We start from the raw sequence: 18358 nt of genomic DNA, 5'->3' as shown, positions 1-18358 counted from the left end.
CCCACATGGGGATGCAAATGTCCATTTCTAATAGGCATTCAATGGTGCCTATCCTCTTCCTTCCAAACCCTACCTTCCGTGGAACATTAAAAGATATGCAGATAGTATTGAAAAGAGGCTATGATAGGAACATTCAAATGTTTGCGGCCTTCAATAACATACAGGAAGGTTAGATTTTCCATAGAAAAGGAAATTCAAGGACAAAGGGTCATGATATGAAGTTGCAATGCTTCTTTACTCAGATGGTGGTAGATGCCTGTGATAGCCCACCAGCAGAAGTAGTATTAGCTATAACTGTGACAGAATACTAGGGACAGAAACAAAGTGCAGTGTAAGTGCAGGTGGAGGGAAACAGCTGGAAGATACATGGAAAGGGGGCTTGAGGTTCAGTCATATGAAACTTGAGAGGGCTAAAGAGGGGAGAATACAAGTGAGTAGTGGTATGGCTGCATCAGGCTTCCAAGAAGATTGGAGTAACCTCCACAGGGAACAGGCATGGTCACAACCCTAACATTGATGAGCATGGGGAAACCACACATTTGGACAACAGTTTCTCCTAGGACAAACAGGATGGTAGTCCTCCCACATGGGTGACATCATCAGATGGAGCCTGGCATTCTGAGCATGCCCAGCATGCCCTAATCCACGTGTCCTTGCAGGGTCCCTCTTCAGTCCCTGGAAGAATGAGCTTGTGGCTTTTCTTGTTGAAAATTGTCTAAGAAAACTTTTCACCATTATTTTAGGGTTTTCGTGTAAATTCACCAATCGCGGGTCCCTCTCAGTTCCCTCTAGTTTCCCTAGTTAGGTTTTTCGGTGGTTCAGTAAGTCTCTTTTCACTTCTGTTCCCTCTCCCATGGCGGCAATGCTTTGCTGCCTGCAGGCATTGACCACCAGCCGTCACCGTCTTTCGTTTTTCCTCTTTTTCTTTTGTTCGTCATGGCCTTGTCCGGTTTCTGTCTGTGCCTCCAGAGTCCAAGGACGATGTCCATCATTTATTTAACAGTTGGAGGTGTGTCTTCTCTGCTTGGGGGCATTACACAATGTCCAGGGTTGCATGTGCACCCAGATGACCTCTAAGGGACATTGCGCTCAGCTCAATAAGATGGAGAAGATCTTCAGGTCAAGGAAGTCCGAGACATCAGCATCAGCACTGATGGACACTGAGCCATCGGCTCCATCAACACTGTCAATGGCTAGGGCGCCGGAGACCGGCCCCTGTCGGTCTCTTCTAAGTCGAGGACATCAGGTTCTTCATCATCGATCTCTGCACCGGGGAAAGGCCAGGCAAAGCACCGAGGAAAGCCAAGGAAGCATCAGCACCTGTCACCCTCGATGCATGGTGCTGGGCTCAGGAAAGCGCTGGCTTCTGCCGTGATACCCCTAAAGTGACCCCGCGGCGAGGAGTGCTGATCCTCCATCGATGCCGGAGGTCTGCGACAGTCTCTACCGGTCCTGGTGCCAGTCGCCAATCTACCTTGGGGCTCCGAGGAAGATCTGGCCACCCCTCCTACCTCCTAGTCAGTTTTGGCTTCGGCAGCTTTTGAGGAGGAGTTGGAGCACAGGGTCCAGCTGATGGTCCAGTGGGCGTTGCAATGCATCGCTGTGTTACCGACCCAGTTGGCAGGTTCCTGGGAGGCCATCAATGCCTCTCTTGACTGATTCGGTGCTTGTTGCCGGTTCCTCCAAGGAGGAAGCTCCATAGAGGCCGGCAGAGACAGGCCTGCAGCCCCCCATCTAGCTTTATTGGGGCCAGCACCTGTGCTACCGATGCTCATGCCTCTGGACAAAGGCCGAGCACACAGGGCCCCATCCCCTGTAGACTACTGTGAGGATGAGGCCCTGTATGATCCCTGGGGGAGATGGCACTGTGGAATCCTCCTTTGAGGACTCGGAGGGTCTTCCTTTGGAATCGTCTCCTCCAGCTGAGCGAAGAAAGTCTCCTCCAGAGAACCTGAGCTTCACAGGTTTTGTACGGGCAATGGTGGAGGCCATCCCTTTTCAGTTAATGATGGAAGAAGATGCCAGGCATATGATGCTGGAGATCCTTAAGTTCGTGGAGGCCCCTAAAGAGATCATGATGGTCCCGGTGCACGAGATCTTTAGGGAGCTGCTGCTGAGTATATGGGAGCGCACCCCCTCATGGTACCTCCCATTAACAGGAAGGCGGATGAGGTTTACCTCATCCAACAGGCTACAGATTCGAGAAGCATCAGCTGTCACACCAGTCGGTAGAGGTCGAATCCGTTCTCAAGAAGGCCAAGCGTGCTCAGACCCATGCCTTGGCGCCCTCAGGCAAGGATCATAGAACGATGGATGCTCTTGGGAGGAAAGAGTTCCAAGGGGCCATGCTTATTGCCCACATTGCCTCTTACCAGCTCTACATGAGCCAATGCTGTCGCAACCTCTGGAAGCAGGTGCAAGAGGTGGCTGAGCAACTGCTTCAACAGCAGCAAGACACCCTCTTATCGCTGGTGCATCAGGGCCTGGAATGTGGAAAACATCATTCTACCTACGATGTTTTCGAGACAGCAGAAAGAGTCTCTGCAGTGGGAATCGGCACTCGCAGAATGGCATGGCTGCGGGCCTCGATCTCTGATCAGAGGTACAGGAAAGGCTCACTGACCTGCCGTGCACAGAAGAGAATCTCTTCAGAGATAATGTAGGGACGCAGTGGCCCAATGGTGGGATCACCATTACACCCTCCAACAGCTATCTGCCAGCACTTCAGACCCACCCTCCTCAGCCAGGAGGTCCGTGAAGCATGGTCAGAGGAAGTCTACCACAAGAGGAAGTACTATCTTCCAGCCCCTCCCATTCACAGAGGGTGAGCTCACTGGGCCGTCCCAGGCAACAGAGAACTCCCAAACCCCAGCCGGCTCCCCAACCAAATCCTGGGGTAGGGTTTTGACTGGATTATAGGGAGTATAAGCCAACCACCTGTACCAGAGACACTGGACTCCCTGGTTGGGGGCAGGCTATAGTTCTTTGTGGATAGATGACCCAGTATAACCTTGGACCAGTGGATCTTGTCCATTGTCCATCAAGGGTACTAATTAAACCTATTGGGTGTCCCACCAAATTGCCCATTTTGGGGGGCCAATAGCGCATCAGGAGGTACTATTTCAGGAGCTCTCTGCCATCTTAACAGGCAGAGCAGTCAAGCCTGTCCCGCCACGGCAAAGAGGGCAGGGATTCTACTTCCGGGATTTCCTGGTTCCAAAGAGAACAGGGGAACCCCATCCCATCCCTGACCTAAGAGCCTTGAACAGGTTTCTCAAAAAAAAGAAAAGTTCAAGATGATTTCCCTGGGCACCCTTATTACCCCCCTGCATAAAGGGGACTGGCTGTGTTTCCTCGATTTAAAGGATGCATACGCTCACATTGAGATCTTCCCAGGTCACAGGAAGCATCTCAGATTTATGGTGGGAAAACAGCACTTCCAGTACAAAGTTTTGCCGTTTGGGCTATCATCGGCCCCAAGTGTCTTTACAAAATGTCTGTCAGTGGTGGGGGCACACCTCTGCAGACTGGGAGTGCATGTTTTCCCTTACTTGGACAATTGGCTGGTCAAGAGCACCTCCCAGGCCGGAGAAGTTTGATCCTTGTGCTTGATCATTCGGGTGTTGGAGTCACTAGAGTTCGTCATCAACTACCCAAAGTCCCATCTCAGCCCATCACCTTGATTGGACTTCATAGGAGCCCTGCTAAACACACTCCAGGGCAGTCACCTTGGCGTCCATAGCGGCAGTGATTCAACAGAGCCAGCAAGTTTCATTTCAGCACATGTTGAGGCTTTTGGGCCACATGTCCGCAACCATCCATGTCACTCCCTTGGCACATTTACATATGCGCAAAGCCCAGTGGACCCTGAGGTCGCAGTGGCGCCAGGCCAAGCAGATCATCCAAGTCATTCCGCCTCTCTGGGATTCTTTGTCCTGGTGGCAGGCTCTCTCGAATTTGGAACAGGGAATATCTTTCCAAAATCCCCCCTACCCAAATTGTCCTAACCATGATCCGTCCACCTTGGGGTGGGGAGTTCATGTAGAGGGGCTCCACACCCAGGGCTTATGGTTGCCCAGGAAGCATGGTGTCAAATCAACTTCCTGGAGCTCCAGGCGATCAGGTACATGCTATGGGCTTTCAGAGATCAGCTGTCCAGCAAGATTGTCCATATGCAGACAATCGAGTTGCCATGTGATATGTCAACAAGCAGGGAGGCAAGGGGTCGTCATACCTCCTGTGTTGGGAAACTGTCCAGATTTGGACATGGGCCCTTTCCCACGGGATGGTACTCAGGGCCATGTATCTAGCCGGAATGGAGAATGTGATAGCGGACAGGCTCAGTCGTGCCTTCAGACCCCACGAGTAGTCTCTGGACCAAGGGGTAGCACCCGGATCTTCCGCCACTGGGGAAGCCCAGAGGTGGACTTGTTCACGTCCCCCTGCAACAGGAAGATGACTCAGTTCTGCTCCTTGTACAGGTTGGACTGCAAACCAGCCTCAGACACATTTGCCTGACATTGGGGCAGGGGTCTTCTGTATGCGCATCCTCCGATTCATCTAGTTACGAAGACTCTCTTGAAACTTCATTGGCTGAAACAGATTTGATTTCCACTTCTTCAGGAGTTGTCCATCCAGAAACAGATCAGTCTCTGGACTTCCCCAGACCTCATCATGCAAGATCAGAGCAGGCTGCAACATCCCAACCTCCAGATCCTGTCACTCACAGCCTGGATGTTGAGAGGCTGATCCTGCAGCCACTTGATCTTTCTGAGGATGTGTCTCAGGTCCTGGTAGCTTCCAGAAAGCCTTCCACCAGAAAGTCCTATGGACTGAAGAGAAGGAGGTTTTCTGTGTGGTGTGAGCAGAAGGCCCTAGATCCATTCTCCTGCCCCACACAAAAACTGCTTGACTACCTTCTACACCTATTGGAGGCTGGCTTGAAAACCAACTCCATTAGAGTTCATCCCAGTGCAGTTGGTGCACACCACCAAAGTGTAGATGATACGCCCATCTCTGGACAGCCTATAGTTGTACTCTTTATGTGAGTCCTGCTTCAGTTGAAGCCGCCTGCTTTGTGAGTCCCGCTTCAGTTGGGACCTCAATATGGAGTTAGCTCAGCTGATGAAAGCTGCTTTTGAGCCGCTGTGCTCCTGTGACATGAAGTACCTGATCTGGAAGGTCATATTTTTGGTGGCAGTCACTTCAGTGCGCAGGGTCAGCTAGTTTCAGGCCTTAGTGACTTATCCACCTTATACTAAATTTTATCATGACAGGGTGGTCTTGCGTACCCACCCTAGGTTCCTTCCTAAGGTGGTGATGGATTTACATCTTAACCAGTCAATCGTCCTGCCAACATTCTTTCCCAGGCCCCATTTGCACCAAGGCAAACGAATCCTACACAGTTTAGATTGCAAGAGAGCCTTAGCCTTCTATCTGGAGCAGACAGAAGTCTATAGACAGTCCACCCAACTTTTCATTTCCTTTGATGGGAATAGATTGGGAGTTGCTGTTGCCAAACATTATACAGATGGCTAACAGACTGCATCTCCTTCTGTTATGCCCAGGCAGGACTGCATCTTGGGGGGTCATATCAAGGCTCATTCTATCAGAGCCATGGCAATGTCAGTGGCCCACTTGTGCGCAGTTCCCTTGAAGAGATCTGCAGGGCTGCGACGTGGAGTTCTGTCCACACATTCACATCTCACCACTGTCTGGATAGAGATGGTTGACATGACAGTAGGTTCAGCCAGTCTGTCCTTTGGAATCTCTTTGAGGTGTAGAACCCAACTCTCCCTGTCTATGGCCACTGTGGTTGTTTTGCCCGTTGGCACCTAGTTGGTGCTTGTTGGTCCCGTTTTTTGTTGGGGAGCAGCCTCTAGCTAGGGATTCACCCATGTGTGAGAACTACCACCCTGCTTGTCCTAGGAGAAAGCAGAGTTGCTTTCCTGTAACAGTTTTTCTCCTAGGACAGCAGGAAGTTAGTCCTCACGAAACCTGCCCGCCACCCTGCAGAGTTGGGTTTCTCCTTTTTTTTTTTTAATTATAATTCTATGTTATGAGACTGAAGAGGGACCCCGCGTGGACGCATGGATTAGGGCATACTGGGCATGCTCAGTATGTTCAGTCAAAGTTCCAGAAACTGTGACATAAGTTTTCCATCTAATGATGTCACCCATGTGTAAGAATGAACATCCTGCTGTCCTAGGAGAACATCTGTTACAGGTAAGAAACTCTGCTTCCACCATTGGTATTAAGTCATTGGGGCCAGGGTGTTGAATTATGGGACTTGCAAGAACCAAAGAGAGGAAGACAATACTTGAAATGACCTACCAGTGAAAGTTATATAGGCCAGCACCATAACAAAATGTAAACATGCTTGGAGCAGTAGTGGGAACAGGGTAGAGAGCTTAGGTAAAATATATGGGGAAAGCTGGTGTTTTAAATATGGAAAATGTATACTCATTAACCCAAAGTAATAGAACAAATAGGAAGATAAGTAGGTAGAGGGGGTGGACCAATTGCTGTCATCTACCATGTACTTATTTTACTGTATTTTTAGAAGCACATTCAGTCGAGTTCACCTCTCCCAGCAGGGCCCCTCTTTGTGGTGGTTTTTTTCAGTAAGAGCTGGGTCTTTCGTATCTGCTTTTCGAGCTTCTGTAATAGTGTTTCCATGTTCAGGAAAGTGGTCAGACTCCTGCTGAAATTCTGCTGATTTCCTGGAAGATTTCAGTAACAATCACACATCTGTCGCCAAGTTCCAGGGTAATTAGGGGAAGCAGTAATGTGATCGTTTGCTTTTTAAATTTGAATCAGTTGATTTGATATAAGGATAATTCTGTAGCTTTTCATTCTGTCTGTTTTTTACTGTAAGTACTTCCAATATATTGGCAGCTAGAAAAAGAAAAAATGTTCTTTCATGAGAACCCACCCTTCCCTTTGATCTCAATAACTTTGCTCTCCAACTTTACAATTTTTTTTTTTCATTTTGCCCTCATTTTTGGCCTTAGCAGGATATTTAATCTTTTTACAGCTACTCGATAATTCCATATGCCTGGGGCTATTAATGAGATTCAGCATTGCACTGTAGAGAATCTTTGTCAGGCTACAAATCACAGACCCCACCCTGTTTTTCATATCCATTGCTGCAGCTTCTCAGTCACATCTCTGGGGGAGGGGGATTTTGGTGTCCATGGTCACACTGGTGTTACCCAGTTCTTCGATCTCTGGGGTCTTCTACTCTCAGAAGCATCTGTTGTTGATTCATGACCATTACTATTAATTCAAGCAAAATCAATTTGTTTTTCTGCTTGAAAGAAGAAATCTTAATAATAGGGTGCGTTCAGCTCTGTGAGAGTATCATTAACCTGAAAATGTGACACAATTTGATAGTGTGTAAAATGCTGTAACATGCTGTACTATGCTAGTAATACTTGCAGACTAAGAGCCTAACCACCCTTCCCACAGCAAGAAGGAAGCTGGCAAGTGGTGAAAGGCTAGAGGTTCTGCTCGGTCCCTTTCAGCAGCATGTCTGCAGATCTTAGTATTCAATTGCTATCACATGTGACATCTTTGCTGTGTTGAATTACAGGTCATAAATGGGAATGAGATTATGCAAACAGGCAAGTAAACGGAATCTATTCTGTAGCCGAATAGTCCCTCAGAAGTGGCCCAATGCACTGACTTCCTACACATTCCAGCTCCTCCCATGGGCACCCCCCAGTCAATTTGTCCTTGTTCTGAAAGGGATGTCTTTTGATAATGTTAAGAATGGATAGCAGGGCAGCATGGGACTGAGAAGTTGTTATAGGGCATTCCTTTCACTCACTAGTGTATTGTGGATTTAAAGCAACATCTCAGATGACATTTTTTGCCTTTTTCATAAAGTACTAGTTTGTCTTACTAAAGAATTAAAGCAGGGTGCCTATTTTTAGATATGGACTTTTATCATTATTCAAAACTGGAAAAAGTTTGAAAAAATGCCTGTTTCCTTTGCCTTTGAAAATGTGATGTATAAGTTCATACAGTTCAGTATGTAATTTGTTACATGTGGCTTTCTGTCTCTTGTTGTTTTTTTGTTGTTGTTGTTAACGTTCCCTTATGTTCTTTAGATTAAAATTGCCTTCATAAAAGGGCAGATTCTGTTTCTCAGTTTTCTCTCCTGTCACTAATTTCCTAGATTTAAAAATAGGAGTAGGCGGCCTATGCAATAAGAGAGCAATTTTGGATCTCTGCAAGCCAATTTCCAAATGCAAAACCCTCGCAGAATTTCCCTTTGAAAATCCAGTGGCCGGCCAGTGCCACAGGGATTTTTACCCTATGTTTTCTGCAGGTGCAAAGTACACCCAGTAAAGTATGCCTGAGGATTTCAAATTGAAATCACCACATATACCTCTGCTCCCAGCACCGCCCCTTCTGTGGGTTTGGACAGTATTCTTAGCTTATATGGGGTTTTTCTCCATGGGTAAACATGCATTTACCTGCAGAAATCCCTTTGAAAATTGCCCCTGAACATTAACATGCATGTTTATCCTCTCCTATGCTTGCTAAAAAATAGCATGTTATGCAGGAAGAACTTAACCAGGCATATTAAAATGGTCTGAAAACATGTTAGCATGAGCATGCTCAAATTTAGCATGTTTTGCATGCAAATGAAGGAATATTGTATGCAAATGAGTGTTTAGTGTGTGCTTGGTAAATAATGTGCTTTGCTTATCTGCCACATTATGTACCAAGTATTAATTAACTGAATGCTGTTTAATATCTACCTCAGACTGATGTTAACATGAGCCTGTTACTTACTAAGAGGAAGCTAAACAGCATGATTACACTAAATGGATCCCACTCTTAAGAGGGCTAACTAGAAACAGAGGTCCTAAAAAATAAAGGCCATGGACAGGAGATGACATTGTATAAATATACCCATAACCCTTGAAGATGAATATATTTCTCTTTGCCAAAAGAAAACACAGTTAATGCATACTTTTTTAGGGAATTCTTACATACTGTACATTCACATATTCATACCACAAATATGTTACACATCACAAAGGTTCTTCAAGCATTGCTCTACACCTCACAATGAACAAGGTGCAAATATTTCATACATGTGTGGAAATGGACAAGGTACTGGAATGATTTTAAGGATGATTGATGATATTGCTATGGTTAGTCTGGTCACTGAGCAGTGCTGTAATTTAAACGTCCATCCACTCAGCTCCGCCCCCAGCTAGTCACAAAAATAGGAGACCTCCAATATAGGGGGCTGTCTTCAGGGGCATTATTATTAGCTAGTGGTCTCCACAGTCATACCTTCACTTTCCTCTCCAATGTGAGGGTACTAGCAAGACAGGAAAAACATGGAGGAGAGTTAGAAAAGACAGTAAGAAGGTGGTGACAAAGGAGACATACTAAAACACTTCAAAAAATAAATCCACCTTTATTTATTCAAGGAAAATGTATTTCAAGCAATAGGTTACCAGAAGACAAAGGTCTTTGCTATCATAGACATTATTATTGTGGCCAAAGACCACTGTAGGTGTTCATAGGCTTGAAACTGAATTGTAGTTTTAGCCTCAAAAGCTTTATTCAGCTGGTCAGTTTTGGTTTGAGTGCAGAGCTCGTTTTTGTGAGTTTTGAGGCAGCAGCAGACAGTGTGATGCAGCCATTACAGGGTGGTTGTAGAAAGGGGCATGGTCAAATTCTGGTGGTGATCTGAGTCAGGGCAGCTAGATTCCTCCACGGGTCTCATCCTTGTATGTTCCCTTCTGTCTCCTACCACGTTTATTTATATATGTATTTATTTCAGAGATTTATAGGCTGCCTATACACAGCACTAGGCGACTTACAATACTGACATTCATAATAAAAACAATGAAACATAAAAACTGTCAAAAACAAAAATGCAGTTCCTCAGTAATCAAGTGGCCTAGGACAGTCAATTTACTACTCATACATGAACTGAAATAGATATGTCTTCCAAAGTTTCTTAAAAGACTTAGTGCAATCCATCACATGTAGAGCAAAGGGAAATGAGTTCCATAACCAAGAACGTTCAGTCCCACGATTCGACCAGACAAACATGTCGGACAACGTTTTGAAGATCCTTAATGGCACAGAAGACAGATGGTTCTAAACACGTACCAACATAGCAGTTTTCTGCTCCCCTGGAGCTCTCCACTCTCCTTTGACCACCTGTCCTGGAGCATAGTAGGACTCCAACTTCTTCTCATTGCACTCCCATCTACTATGCTTACTTATATACCCCTTTGAAGCCAGCAGGAGGAAGCAAGAGGAAAAGAGTACTGAGCATGCTCAGTTTAGCGTGCTCACGCTATTTTGTTTCCCCTTGGAAAGTTGCTTCTTCACGCCATTTAGCCAATAAATTTTTGGGTTTCCTTACACAAGTATAACATGATCACACTATTGAACATTTTGTTTTTACTGTGTTCATGCTAAGTCTTTATGCATATATGCATGCATGTTATAAAATAGCCTGACCTCACACCCGTGGGCGCATGCATGGGCATACAAATCACACGGCTACTGCATAATTTGTGGAATTTAAAAGGAGCGTACACCCACACCATCCCAAGTTTATCAGTTCATCCACCAGTTCACCCAGTTAACAGCTAGGTCCCCCAACCCCCCCTGGTTTGATAGTGTACACTTCCCCCAGACCCTTTAAACTCATCAGAAATGGCTCAATCCTTTTATTTTATAACTTACACGTCATCCATAACAGAAGTAAAGTTATGTGTCAGGGGACCTCAGCGTGCGCCAGGGCTCATAAGTATTTACGCGCACATCTCTTGGTCAGGCCCCAAAATGCCCATGCCCTGCTCGGAGCAAGCCCACACCCTGCCCCTTTTTTGGAAACTTGAGATGTGAGTGCAGTGGCGTTTACTTGCTTTTTAAAATATGGTCGGCACGCATGAGCCCAACTTATTTGCACATCCCCTAATTGATGCGCACGCCAGGCTTTTAAAATTCATTATTAAATATGTTTTGTGAGCCCATTCCAAAAATGTTTGCACAAGTTTTATTGCAAAGTGGTGCATCCTGGTTATAGATCCTGATAGGCTCTGTTGTGCTGATTGGCTATTTGAAGTTGAAATAGTGCCATAAAATCCTCTCCAGAAAACTCTAGTCCTTATGCAGAATTCTTTGAGCCTCAGTGAATGCAAGTTTTTGAAGGGCTGCTACCCATAGAGAAAATTTAAGCTTTGATGAATGCATCTGTCCTCGCTCCTCACACATGCAAATGTAAAATACATGTAAACTGTAAGATTAGAAACTGATTAATATTCATGATATAAGCAATAAATACTACTCATCAGTTCTGTGCCAGTTGAAATTTTAAATACTGGAAGCAGACAGCAGAATGGCATAGGACAGTGGTTCCCAAACCTGTCCTATACCAGTCAGGTTTTCAGGATATCCGCAATGAATATGCATGAGATAGATTTGCATGCACTGCCTCCATAGCATGCAGATTTTATCTCATGCATATTCATTGCGAATATCCTAAAAACCTAACTGGCTGGCAGTCCCCCAGGACAGGTTTGGAAATCTGGCATAGGAGAAGCCAGAGATGACAGTAGCAAGCAAGTGAATGTACATAGAAAACCCCTTGCACTTAACATGGAGGAGTACGCAAAAGTGGCCAGATAAATGGACACAAACTACACTAACAATGCTTCTTGTTGCCTAATCTGTCTGGCCTCTTCATCTTTATAATGGACAATTCTGTTTCTATCATTTGCCAGCTCCATATTGTCTGGCATGGGTGAATTTTTAAATATCCTGCCCTCAAAAGACTGAAAAAGCCCCACAGTGTTCACTACTACTCTATTCGTCATAAAGTAGAACAGTGACGAAGAGAAGACTATTTCTTTGATTCCAGTTGTAACGATGGTCCCAAATTTCTCTATCACCTATAGAAAATCACAGCCAACAATCTTGTTTCTCAAATTTCGATTTATCTATGACATTCCTGCTGCTATGCCAGGCAACTACGTGTGATTTCTGCTGTTTACATTCTGTCTAGTTAATAATCCTAATAACCTTCTTGAAGGATTCATGCTTCATCTCTTACATTAGATTTTTATTTTTTTCAGGAGGAAGGAAGGGTGGAATTGATTGCACCTGCACATGTAGGAAGCTAGTGTAGAAACGAGTCCTCTTTCAAATAACCTTTTGTAGAATATCTGCACAGGAGACCCCACCAACTAAGCCATTTCACTCAATCTTTTGTGATGATTTTCTTTGACCTGGGTTTTAATAATGGGAAGGCATCAGTAGCTCTCCGGTTTATAATTCTCCCTGTAACCATCTTGTTTTTAATGAACTAGGGGAGAAAATGAAATTTTGTTGTGACCATCTTAACATTCATGTCCACCTCCAGGGTTTACTCTTTAATGGTGCACAGGTTTATGATCAGAGTCCTGAAGCGCCTCGCTTAGAGCTGGAATGGGTTTAGGAGCAGTGCATTAATTTTTTTGTTATGTTTGTGTTTTTGCATTTTCTTCCATTTTCCCATCCCATGTGCCCCAGTGCACAACCACCTGGTTCGAGCTTTTGGCTGCTTCTCCTGCCATTGCTGTGCGCCCTGCTCCTGCTGCTGGTCACCATAGCCCGTTGTGCACAATTTTCCTTTCAAACTTATTGTACTGTGTGGGTGTAGTATTTCTTCAACAGGCCTATTCTAAGACTTAAGACTGCCTACCATGTTTTGTGTATGAAATGAAACATCTAGGACTGCTTTCTGTTTCTCTCTTTGGATCTTATCTCCATCAGGCACTAAATCTGGGGAGGGTGACATCCCTCACAGAAGAAACAATGTAATAGGAAAAAGATTTCTTGTATTTACAAAGAACAAATTAGTAAACTCCAACATGCCGGCTGTGGTAAAATACTCTAACCATGAGCAACACACCACCTGTGATGGGCATAAATGTATTCATTTTTCCTCATTCTTTTTTTTGTTGAAGCATAATCCCTATGTAATCTAAACCACTCCTACAATAAATTAGCATGTAGGCACTCTGGAGGTGTAAGGGACCATAACATGACAAACAGTTTTTCCTGGTTTTGGCACCTTCCAAGGTGGTAAAGGGAACACAAGAAGCTTGCTCACAATAAGGCCATGTTGGGAAAGAAATGTTCCCATTCTGTGCCTATGGGGGAAACATCTTTATGAAATAATGTCCATAGAGTTGTAACATGCCTTACACTAGCTAGAAACTGAACTTCTTGTCTTCGTATTTTAGGTTAGATTGTCTAGGATTGTGAAACAGCTGTGTTTTATTGCTGGTTTCAGAAAACCATTCTTTCCACAGGTTTATGATGTAGATACTAGAAGGTCAAAACCAGAAATGCTTGAGACTGAATCAGGACAAATCCTGTGGATGTGGGTTTGGTACTGACCTCTTTGTATCCGTGATAAACCTGTGGAAAAAAAAGGCTTTATTATAATCATCAAAAAAACAAACAAACCTGTATCCTATTGACCAGCCCTAGGACAGCCTCTTGATTGACAACATGAAGAAAACTTCATTTCTAGCAAGGACACAGACTTGGACATCTTTCCCCTTACTACTGTCTTAAGGAATAATTAATAATATTTGAATTGTTTGGTTCACCAACAATTCCTATGTGTGTTGGTACCTGGGTAGTGTCCTTTTCTGAAGCAAAAGGCTTTACAGTTTATCATTACTCTTGCAATTTCTTTAGTCTTGCTTAAATTAAATGAAAAATTTAAACCACCCAATAATTAAAAGGCTAGAGGTTGGCCATGTCTCCCCCTAACACAACCGCATCTTCTTACCTTTCCCACAATGGCACTTGTGCAAGCTTCCACCACAGTGGGGAGTGTTGGGCAAGGTGCAAAAAATGACAGCTATTTGCAGCTCTTAGAGAGTGCTGCCTTCTGCCAGAGCATTGCTTGCTGCTGTGACAAACTAGAGGAAGCAACCAGCCAGATTTATGTAAAATTAATAGTTTTCTTTGGAACTAAACTGTATCAGTGAAGCGTTGTATGGTCAAATTAAGATGTCTAGTGCCTGCAGAGAACAGAATCCCTAGATAAAGATAAATGGCTAACTGGGAAAAACAGAATGGAGTAAGAGATGTTCCATTTTCCATGGTATAGCTCATTTGTGGAAGGGTGTTGAACTCTTAGCTGTTGACCTCAAACAATAGAAATGTTGCTGTTAAAGGATCTTAAAAGCTGTTACTTTCCATCAGTAGTTAAACAGTACTAACATACAGGTGCATGTTGATTTCAGGAGAAACGGATCGTGTCTCTGGATGCAGCCAATACCCGACTAATGAGTGCCCTGACCCAGGTGAAGGAGCGCTACAGCGTGCAGGTCCGCAACGGCATCTCCCCAACCACCCCCACCAAGCTTTCCATCACGGAGAATGGTGAATTCAAGAACAGCAGCTGCTAGCCGCCAGCCTGAGGATTTTTCACCACCTCCGAGACCAGTTTCCTACTACAAAATGCTGCTAAACCAAACGAATGAAAGGAAAAATATATTTAATACAAATAGTCATGCCTGTCTGAGATGCAGAGTAAATGATAGCATGAAGTTTTAATCTCTGTATCACTGTGTACATAATTTAAGGCCTGGAAATTTGTTCCACGCCATGTACAGAAAACAGCCCTGTAACATACCAAAAGCAAGTTAATAATGTAGAGCTTATCTTTTTTAAATATTGCGATTTTTTTTTTATTTTGTGCTTTGTGATTTTTTTCCATTTTGTTGAAGGCACTGGCCATCATACGAAAAGCAATCTCAGAATCTAGCAAACAAATCAAAATCTAGTTCAGAATTCAAGTGCTGTACCTGTCAACCTACTTACTAGCACATGGAGTCAGAGTTTAACCTCTCCCAGACTGAGATGGATTTGGGAATGGAGCAGAGGCTATCCTTCAGTCTTTCTCTGTCTCTTACAAAAGCAAAGGAGAAGAGGGATGAGAATTTCCAAAGGCAACAGGCATATGACTGAACATTTGGAATAGTCTTTGTACCAATCTGCAACCCTATTCCCTTGTTTCCAATAGAGAAAACAAAAGGTTGCTCAGTTTTAGAAGATCCTTTTTTGTTTTGGATTGTAATAAGTGTTTATTTTTATTTAGAGTTTACAAAATGTAAATACTTTGTTTTTCTGAAAAGTGCTCTTTGTCTGCAATGTAATAGAGCTGTTCACACTTTCAATTTCTAGAAATGCTGTTTGTATACCCTGGAAGGTAGTTGCCCAACAGATTCTTTCACTCACATGCTTCTGTCTAGCGAACAGGATAGTTATGCACTCTCCATTGATACTCAGACCAGGTTTAGTCTTACAATTTACAAAAAAGTAAAGGGCTAACCAAAGGGTACCAAGCACCTGTAATAGACATGAACATGCACAAAAAATTCACAAGATATAATCATCTGTTCTATTTATTTATTTTTATGGTTTTGCTTTTTGTTTGTTCCATTCCTTTTGAGCCTCACATCTTTGAGTATGCAGGGATTTTATCTAAAGTTGTACCGTTTTTGAAACCCTCATTGAAATTAGCTATTTTAATAATTATTGTTATGATAATAAAAACAAAGTTCTGTATTTACCTAAGTGGGTCAGACCATAATCTCTACTTTGCCATTGTAAGGTGGGAGTGAATGGATTGTGGGATTTTCAATAAGGCATGAAAAGGGAAGGATGTGTGTGGAGAGTGAAATCAATAAATAGAAACCCAGTCTGTTCAAAGGATAAAGCATCTCACTACTGCAATTTTATGAAAACATATTTTGCAATTCTGTGGTAAAAATATTGTCCTAAATAGACAATATTATTTTTTATCTTGGGTCAGAAGTGGTTGGTTATATTTGTTTTCAACTCTGTTTTATTGAAAGGTCAACAAGAGAGAAGACCAACAAAAATAGGCCATTCAGCTATAGATACAATGTTCAGTACAGCCATACCTTTTATCTCAATAAGTCCCTATAACAACATGACCCTTCAAGATGTATTTGTTTACAAAATATAACTCCTTGTCCCTACAATTGGAGAAATAAATGTTCCCTAATATATTAAGTATACACTTGAAATGCCAATCAACATCTATTTCCCAGGCTCAAATTGTGCAAGGAAAGACACCAAAATTTCATGTGCATTTTTTTGTTTTTTTTCATTTAGGTCAGCTGATATAGTGTCTATTTCCATAGTGTGCCACATCCTCAGAAACCAATCCTAGAAGGAGAGAATTCCCTCCACCTGGCCAAAATAGCTGCTCTGTCAGCCAGCAATAACCTCCTCTTTGTCTGGTCAAGATGGGAAAACCCTGTAGGTAGTTTCAAATAAAGTCTCATGGCTCTGCTGCTCAGTAGAGGCTGGTTCCAATTGAGATGGGACCTCAAAGAAGCAGAAAATAAACTATTGGGCCAAAAGCAGTAGCAGGTTCCCTGAAGTTCTGCCTCAATGACATCACTCAGCTTTGCCAAGAAGCCTCTTGTGCTGGGCTCCTGGGCAGATGTCTTGCTTGCCCATCCCAGCAAACAGCCATGGGCATACAAATCCAATATAATTATATACATACAATATACAAATTGAAAATGTAGTGTGACATAACCTATTATCTTAAGATCTTTTTCTTACCACAAAACATTAGATGCCCAGAGCAAATTATCGTGGGTGTCAGAAATCTCCTGCAGAAAGAATTATGCATTAGGAAAGGCCAACTCATTCAGTCAACTTAATATTTCTCCATTGTGGTGTATTCTATGCAGGAAATGCATGCAATTCATGATATCTTAAATCAGGTCATGGGATATTCTTTTTTAGCCAAAAAAAATTTATTTTATCTTTTTTTTTTCTGACTCTACTTCTTTAAAATTTTAGCTGTCTTCTAAATGTTTTGGCTTCAGTGCTGTTTCATTCCTTTTTAGACTGCCTTCCCTTCACTCCTTTCAAACCACTTTGTAAAAGCTCCCTGTCCTCCCCATCCTTTCCCCAACTTCCTCCTATGCTCTCTCTTTTTTTTTCTTTCCTACTCTGTTTTTGCTGTTCCCTTCCCCTGCATACAGTCCCCGGTCCTTCCTCCTGTATTTTCTCCACTCCTCTTCACCTGTGTTATCTTCAACCCTCCCTTCCTGTGCTTGTTCTCTTCCTCCTGGGCTGTCACCCTGTCCATTTTATTTCCCCTCACCTCTTCCTGTGCTTTCTCTTATTCTCCTACACACTTCCTCCCTCCCGACTCCCATACATGTTCCCATTATTTGATGGGCTTAATGCTCAGTTCTAAATCCCACTGCCGCTCCTTGTGACCTTGGGCAAGTCACTTTACCCTCCATTACCCTGGGTACAAAGATACCCCAGGATTATAGCGGAATGATGAGTTGTAAAAAAAAAAAAAAAGGTGGGGGCAATAGTGTGCTCCTGGCTGCATCACAATTAGTGGGTTTTCACCCACCATAGTTGTGTCCTTGGCGCACACTATCGCTCCCCACACTGCCAGTGGGGAAGGAGGGGTTATTTCCAGCACTACTGCCAGCAATAATGTCTAAAACATTATCGCCTGCAGCGGTACCAGAATCAACATTTTTCTAACCCCACCCTAACCCTGCCCCTTTCCCTAATTTAAATCTTACCATCACAATGTGGTAGTTATTAGAGATGGGCTTCGTTTAACGCTTTCAGATCGGACACTCCGCGGAAAATTTCATTTTCCCTCAAGTCTTTTTTTTTTTCGGCAATTTTCGACGAAGTGTGTTAGTACGCACTAATGGTCCTTACTGCGCACTGTCTCGGTCAGTGTACTGCGCACTAATGCTGAGATAGTGCGCACTAACTGGTTGTGAAGATTTGATGACCCTCTGCGTGAGGACACTCACTCAAAGCTGAGATTTGTGCAATGTACTCTCAACCTAGCTTGATGGAATCTTCACGAGAGCACTTCTGTTCGTACGTCTCACTTTGAATGTCAAAGTGGCCCCTAACCCCTACATTAACCCCTACACTAATACCTAAACCTCACCTCGAGTTACTAGGTGGGCCTCCCATAGGGATATAAATACCTATCTAATGTGGGCATTATGGCTAGTCTCTCTCTCTAGTCCCCCAAGTGGTTGTATGTAGGAAATACCACATTCTGGCACTTTTCTGAAAGTGCGAAAACGTTATCGCAATTTGTGGTAACTTAGCTCTTCACATAGATATTAGTGCAAATTATGATAAAGTGCCTATTACCATAAAACATGCCCCTTTTTCTATCCTAGGCGATATTTAGTGCATTTTGATAAATCCAGGCCTAAGTATGTAGTAATGCGCTGTAACTAATATTAGTGCGCACTAAAAAAAAATGCAA

The 18358-nt window shown here is 43.6% G+C and overlaps 1 protein-coding gene across 6 annotated transcripts in view; it reads left to right on the top strand.

The window, feature by feature from the left end:
* The window catches only part of RASAL2 (RAS protein activator like 2), a 448317-nt gene extending 432694 nt beyond the window's left edge, over positions 1-15623 (top strand). For all 6 annotated transcript variants that reach the window (XM_029618579.1, XM_029618578.1, XM_029618576.1 and 3 more), the window contains one exon: positions 14292-15623. In XM_029618579.1, coding sequence (XP_029474439.1) covers positions 14292-14456 — 165 coding nt within the window. In that variant the 3' untranslated portion in view covers positions 14457-15623. The remainder of the gene's footprint in view (positions 1-14291) is intronic.
* The last annotated feature ends 2735 nt before the right edge of the window (positions 15624-18358 follow it).

Source organism: Rhinatrema bivittatum, chromosome 10 (assembly GCF_901001135.1).
Source record: "Rhinatrema bivittatum chromosome 10, aRhiBiv1.1, whole genome shotgun sequence".
Classification (NCBI taxonomy): Eukaryota; Metazoa; Chordata; class Amphibia; order Gymnophiona; family Rhinatrematidae; genus Rhinatrema; species Rhinatrema bivittatum.
Note: the sequence above shows the minus strand (reverse complement) of the source record. Positions and strands in the feature narration are given on the sequence as shown.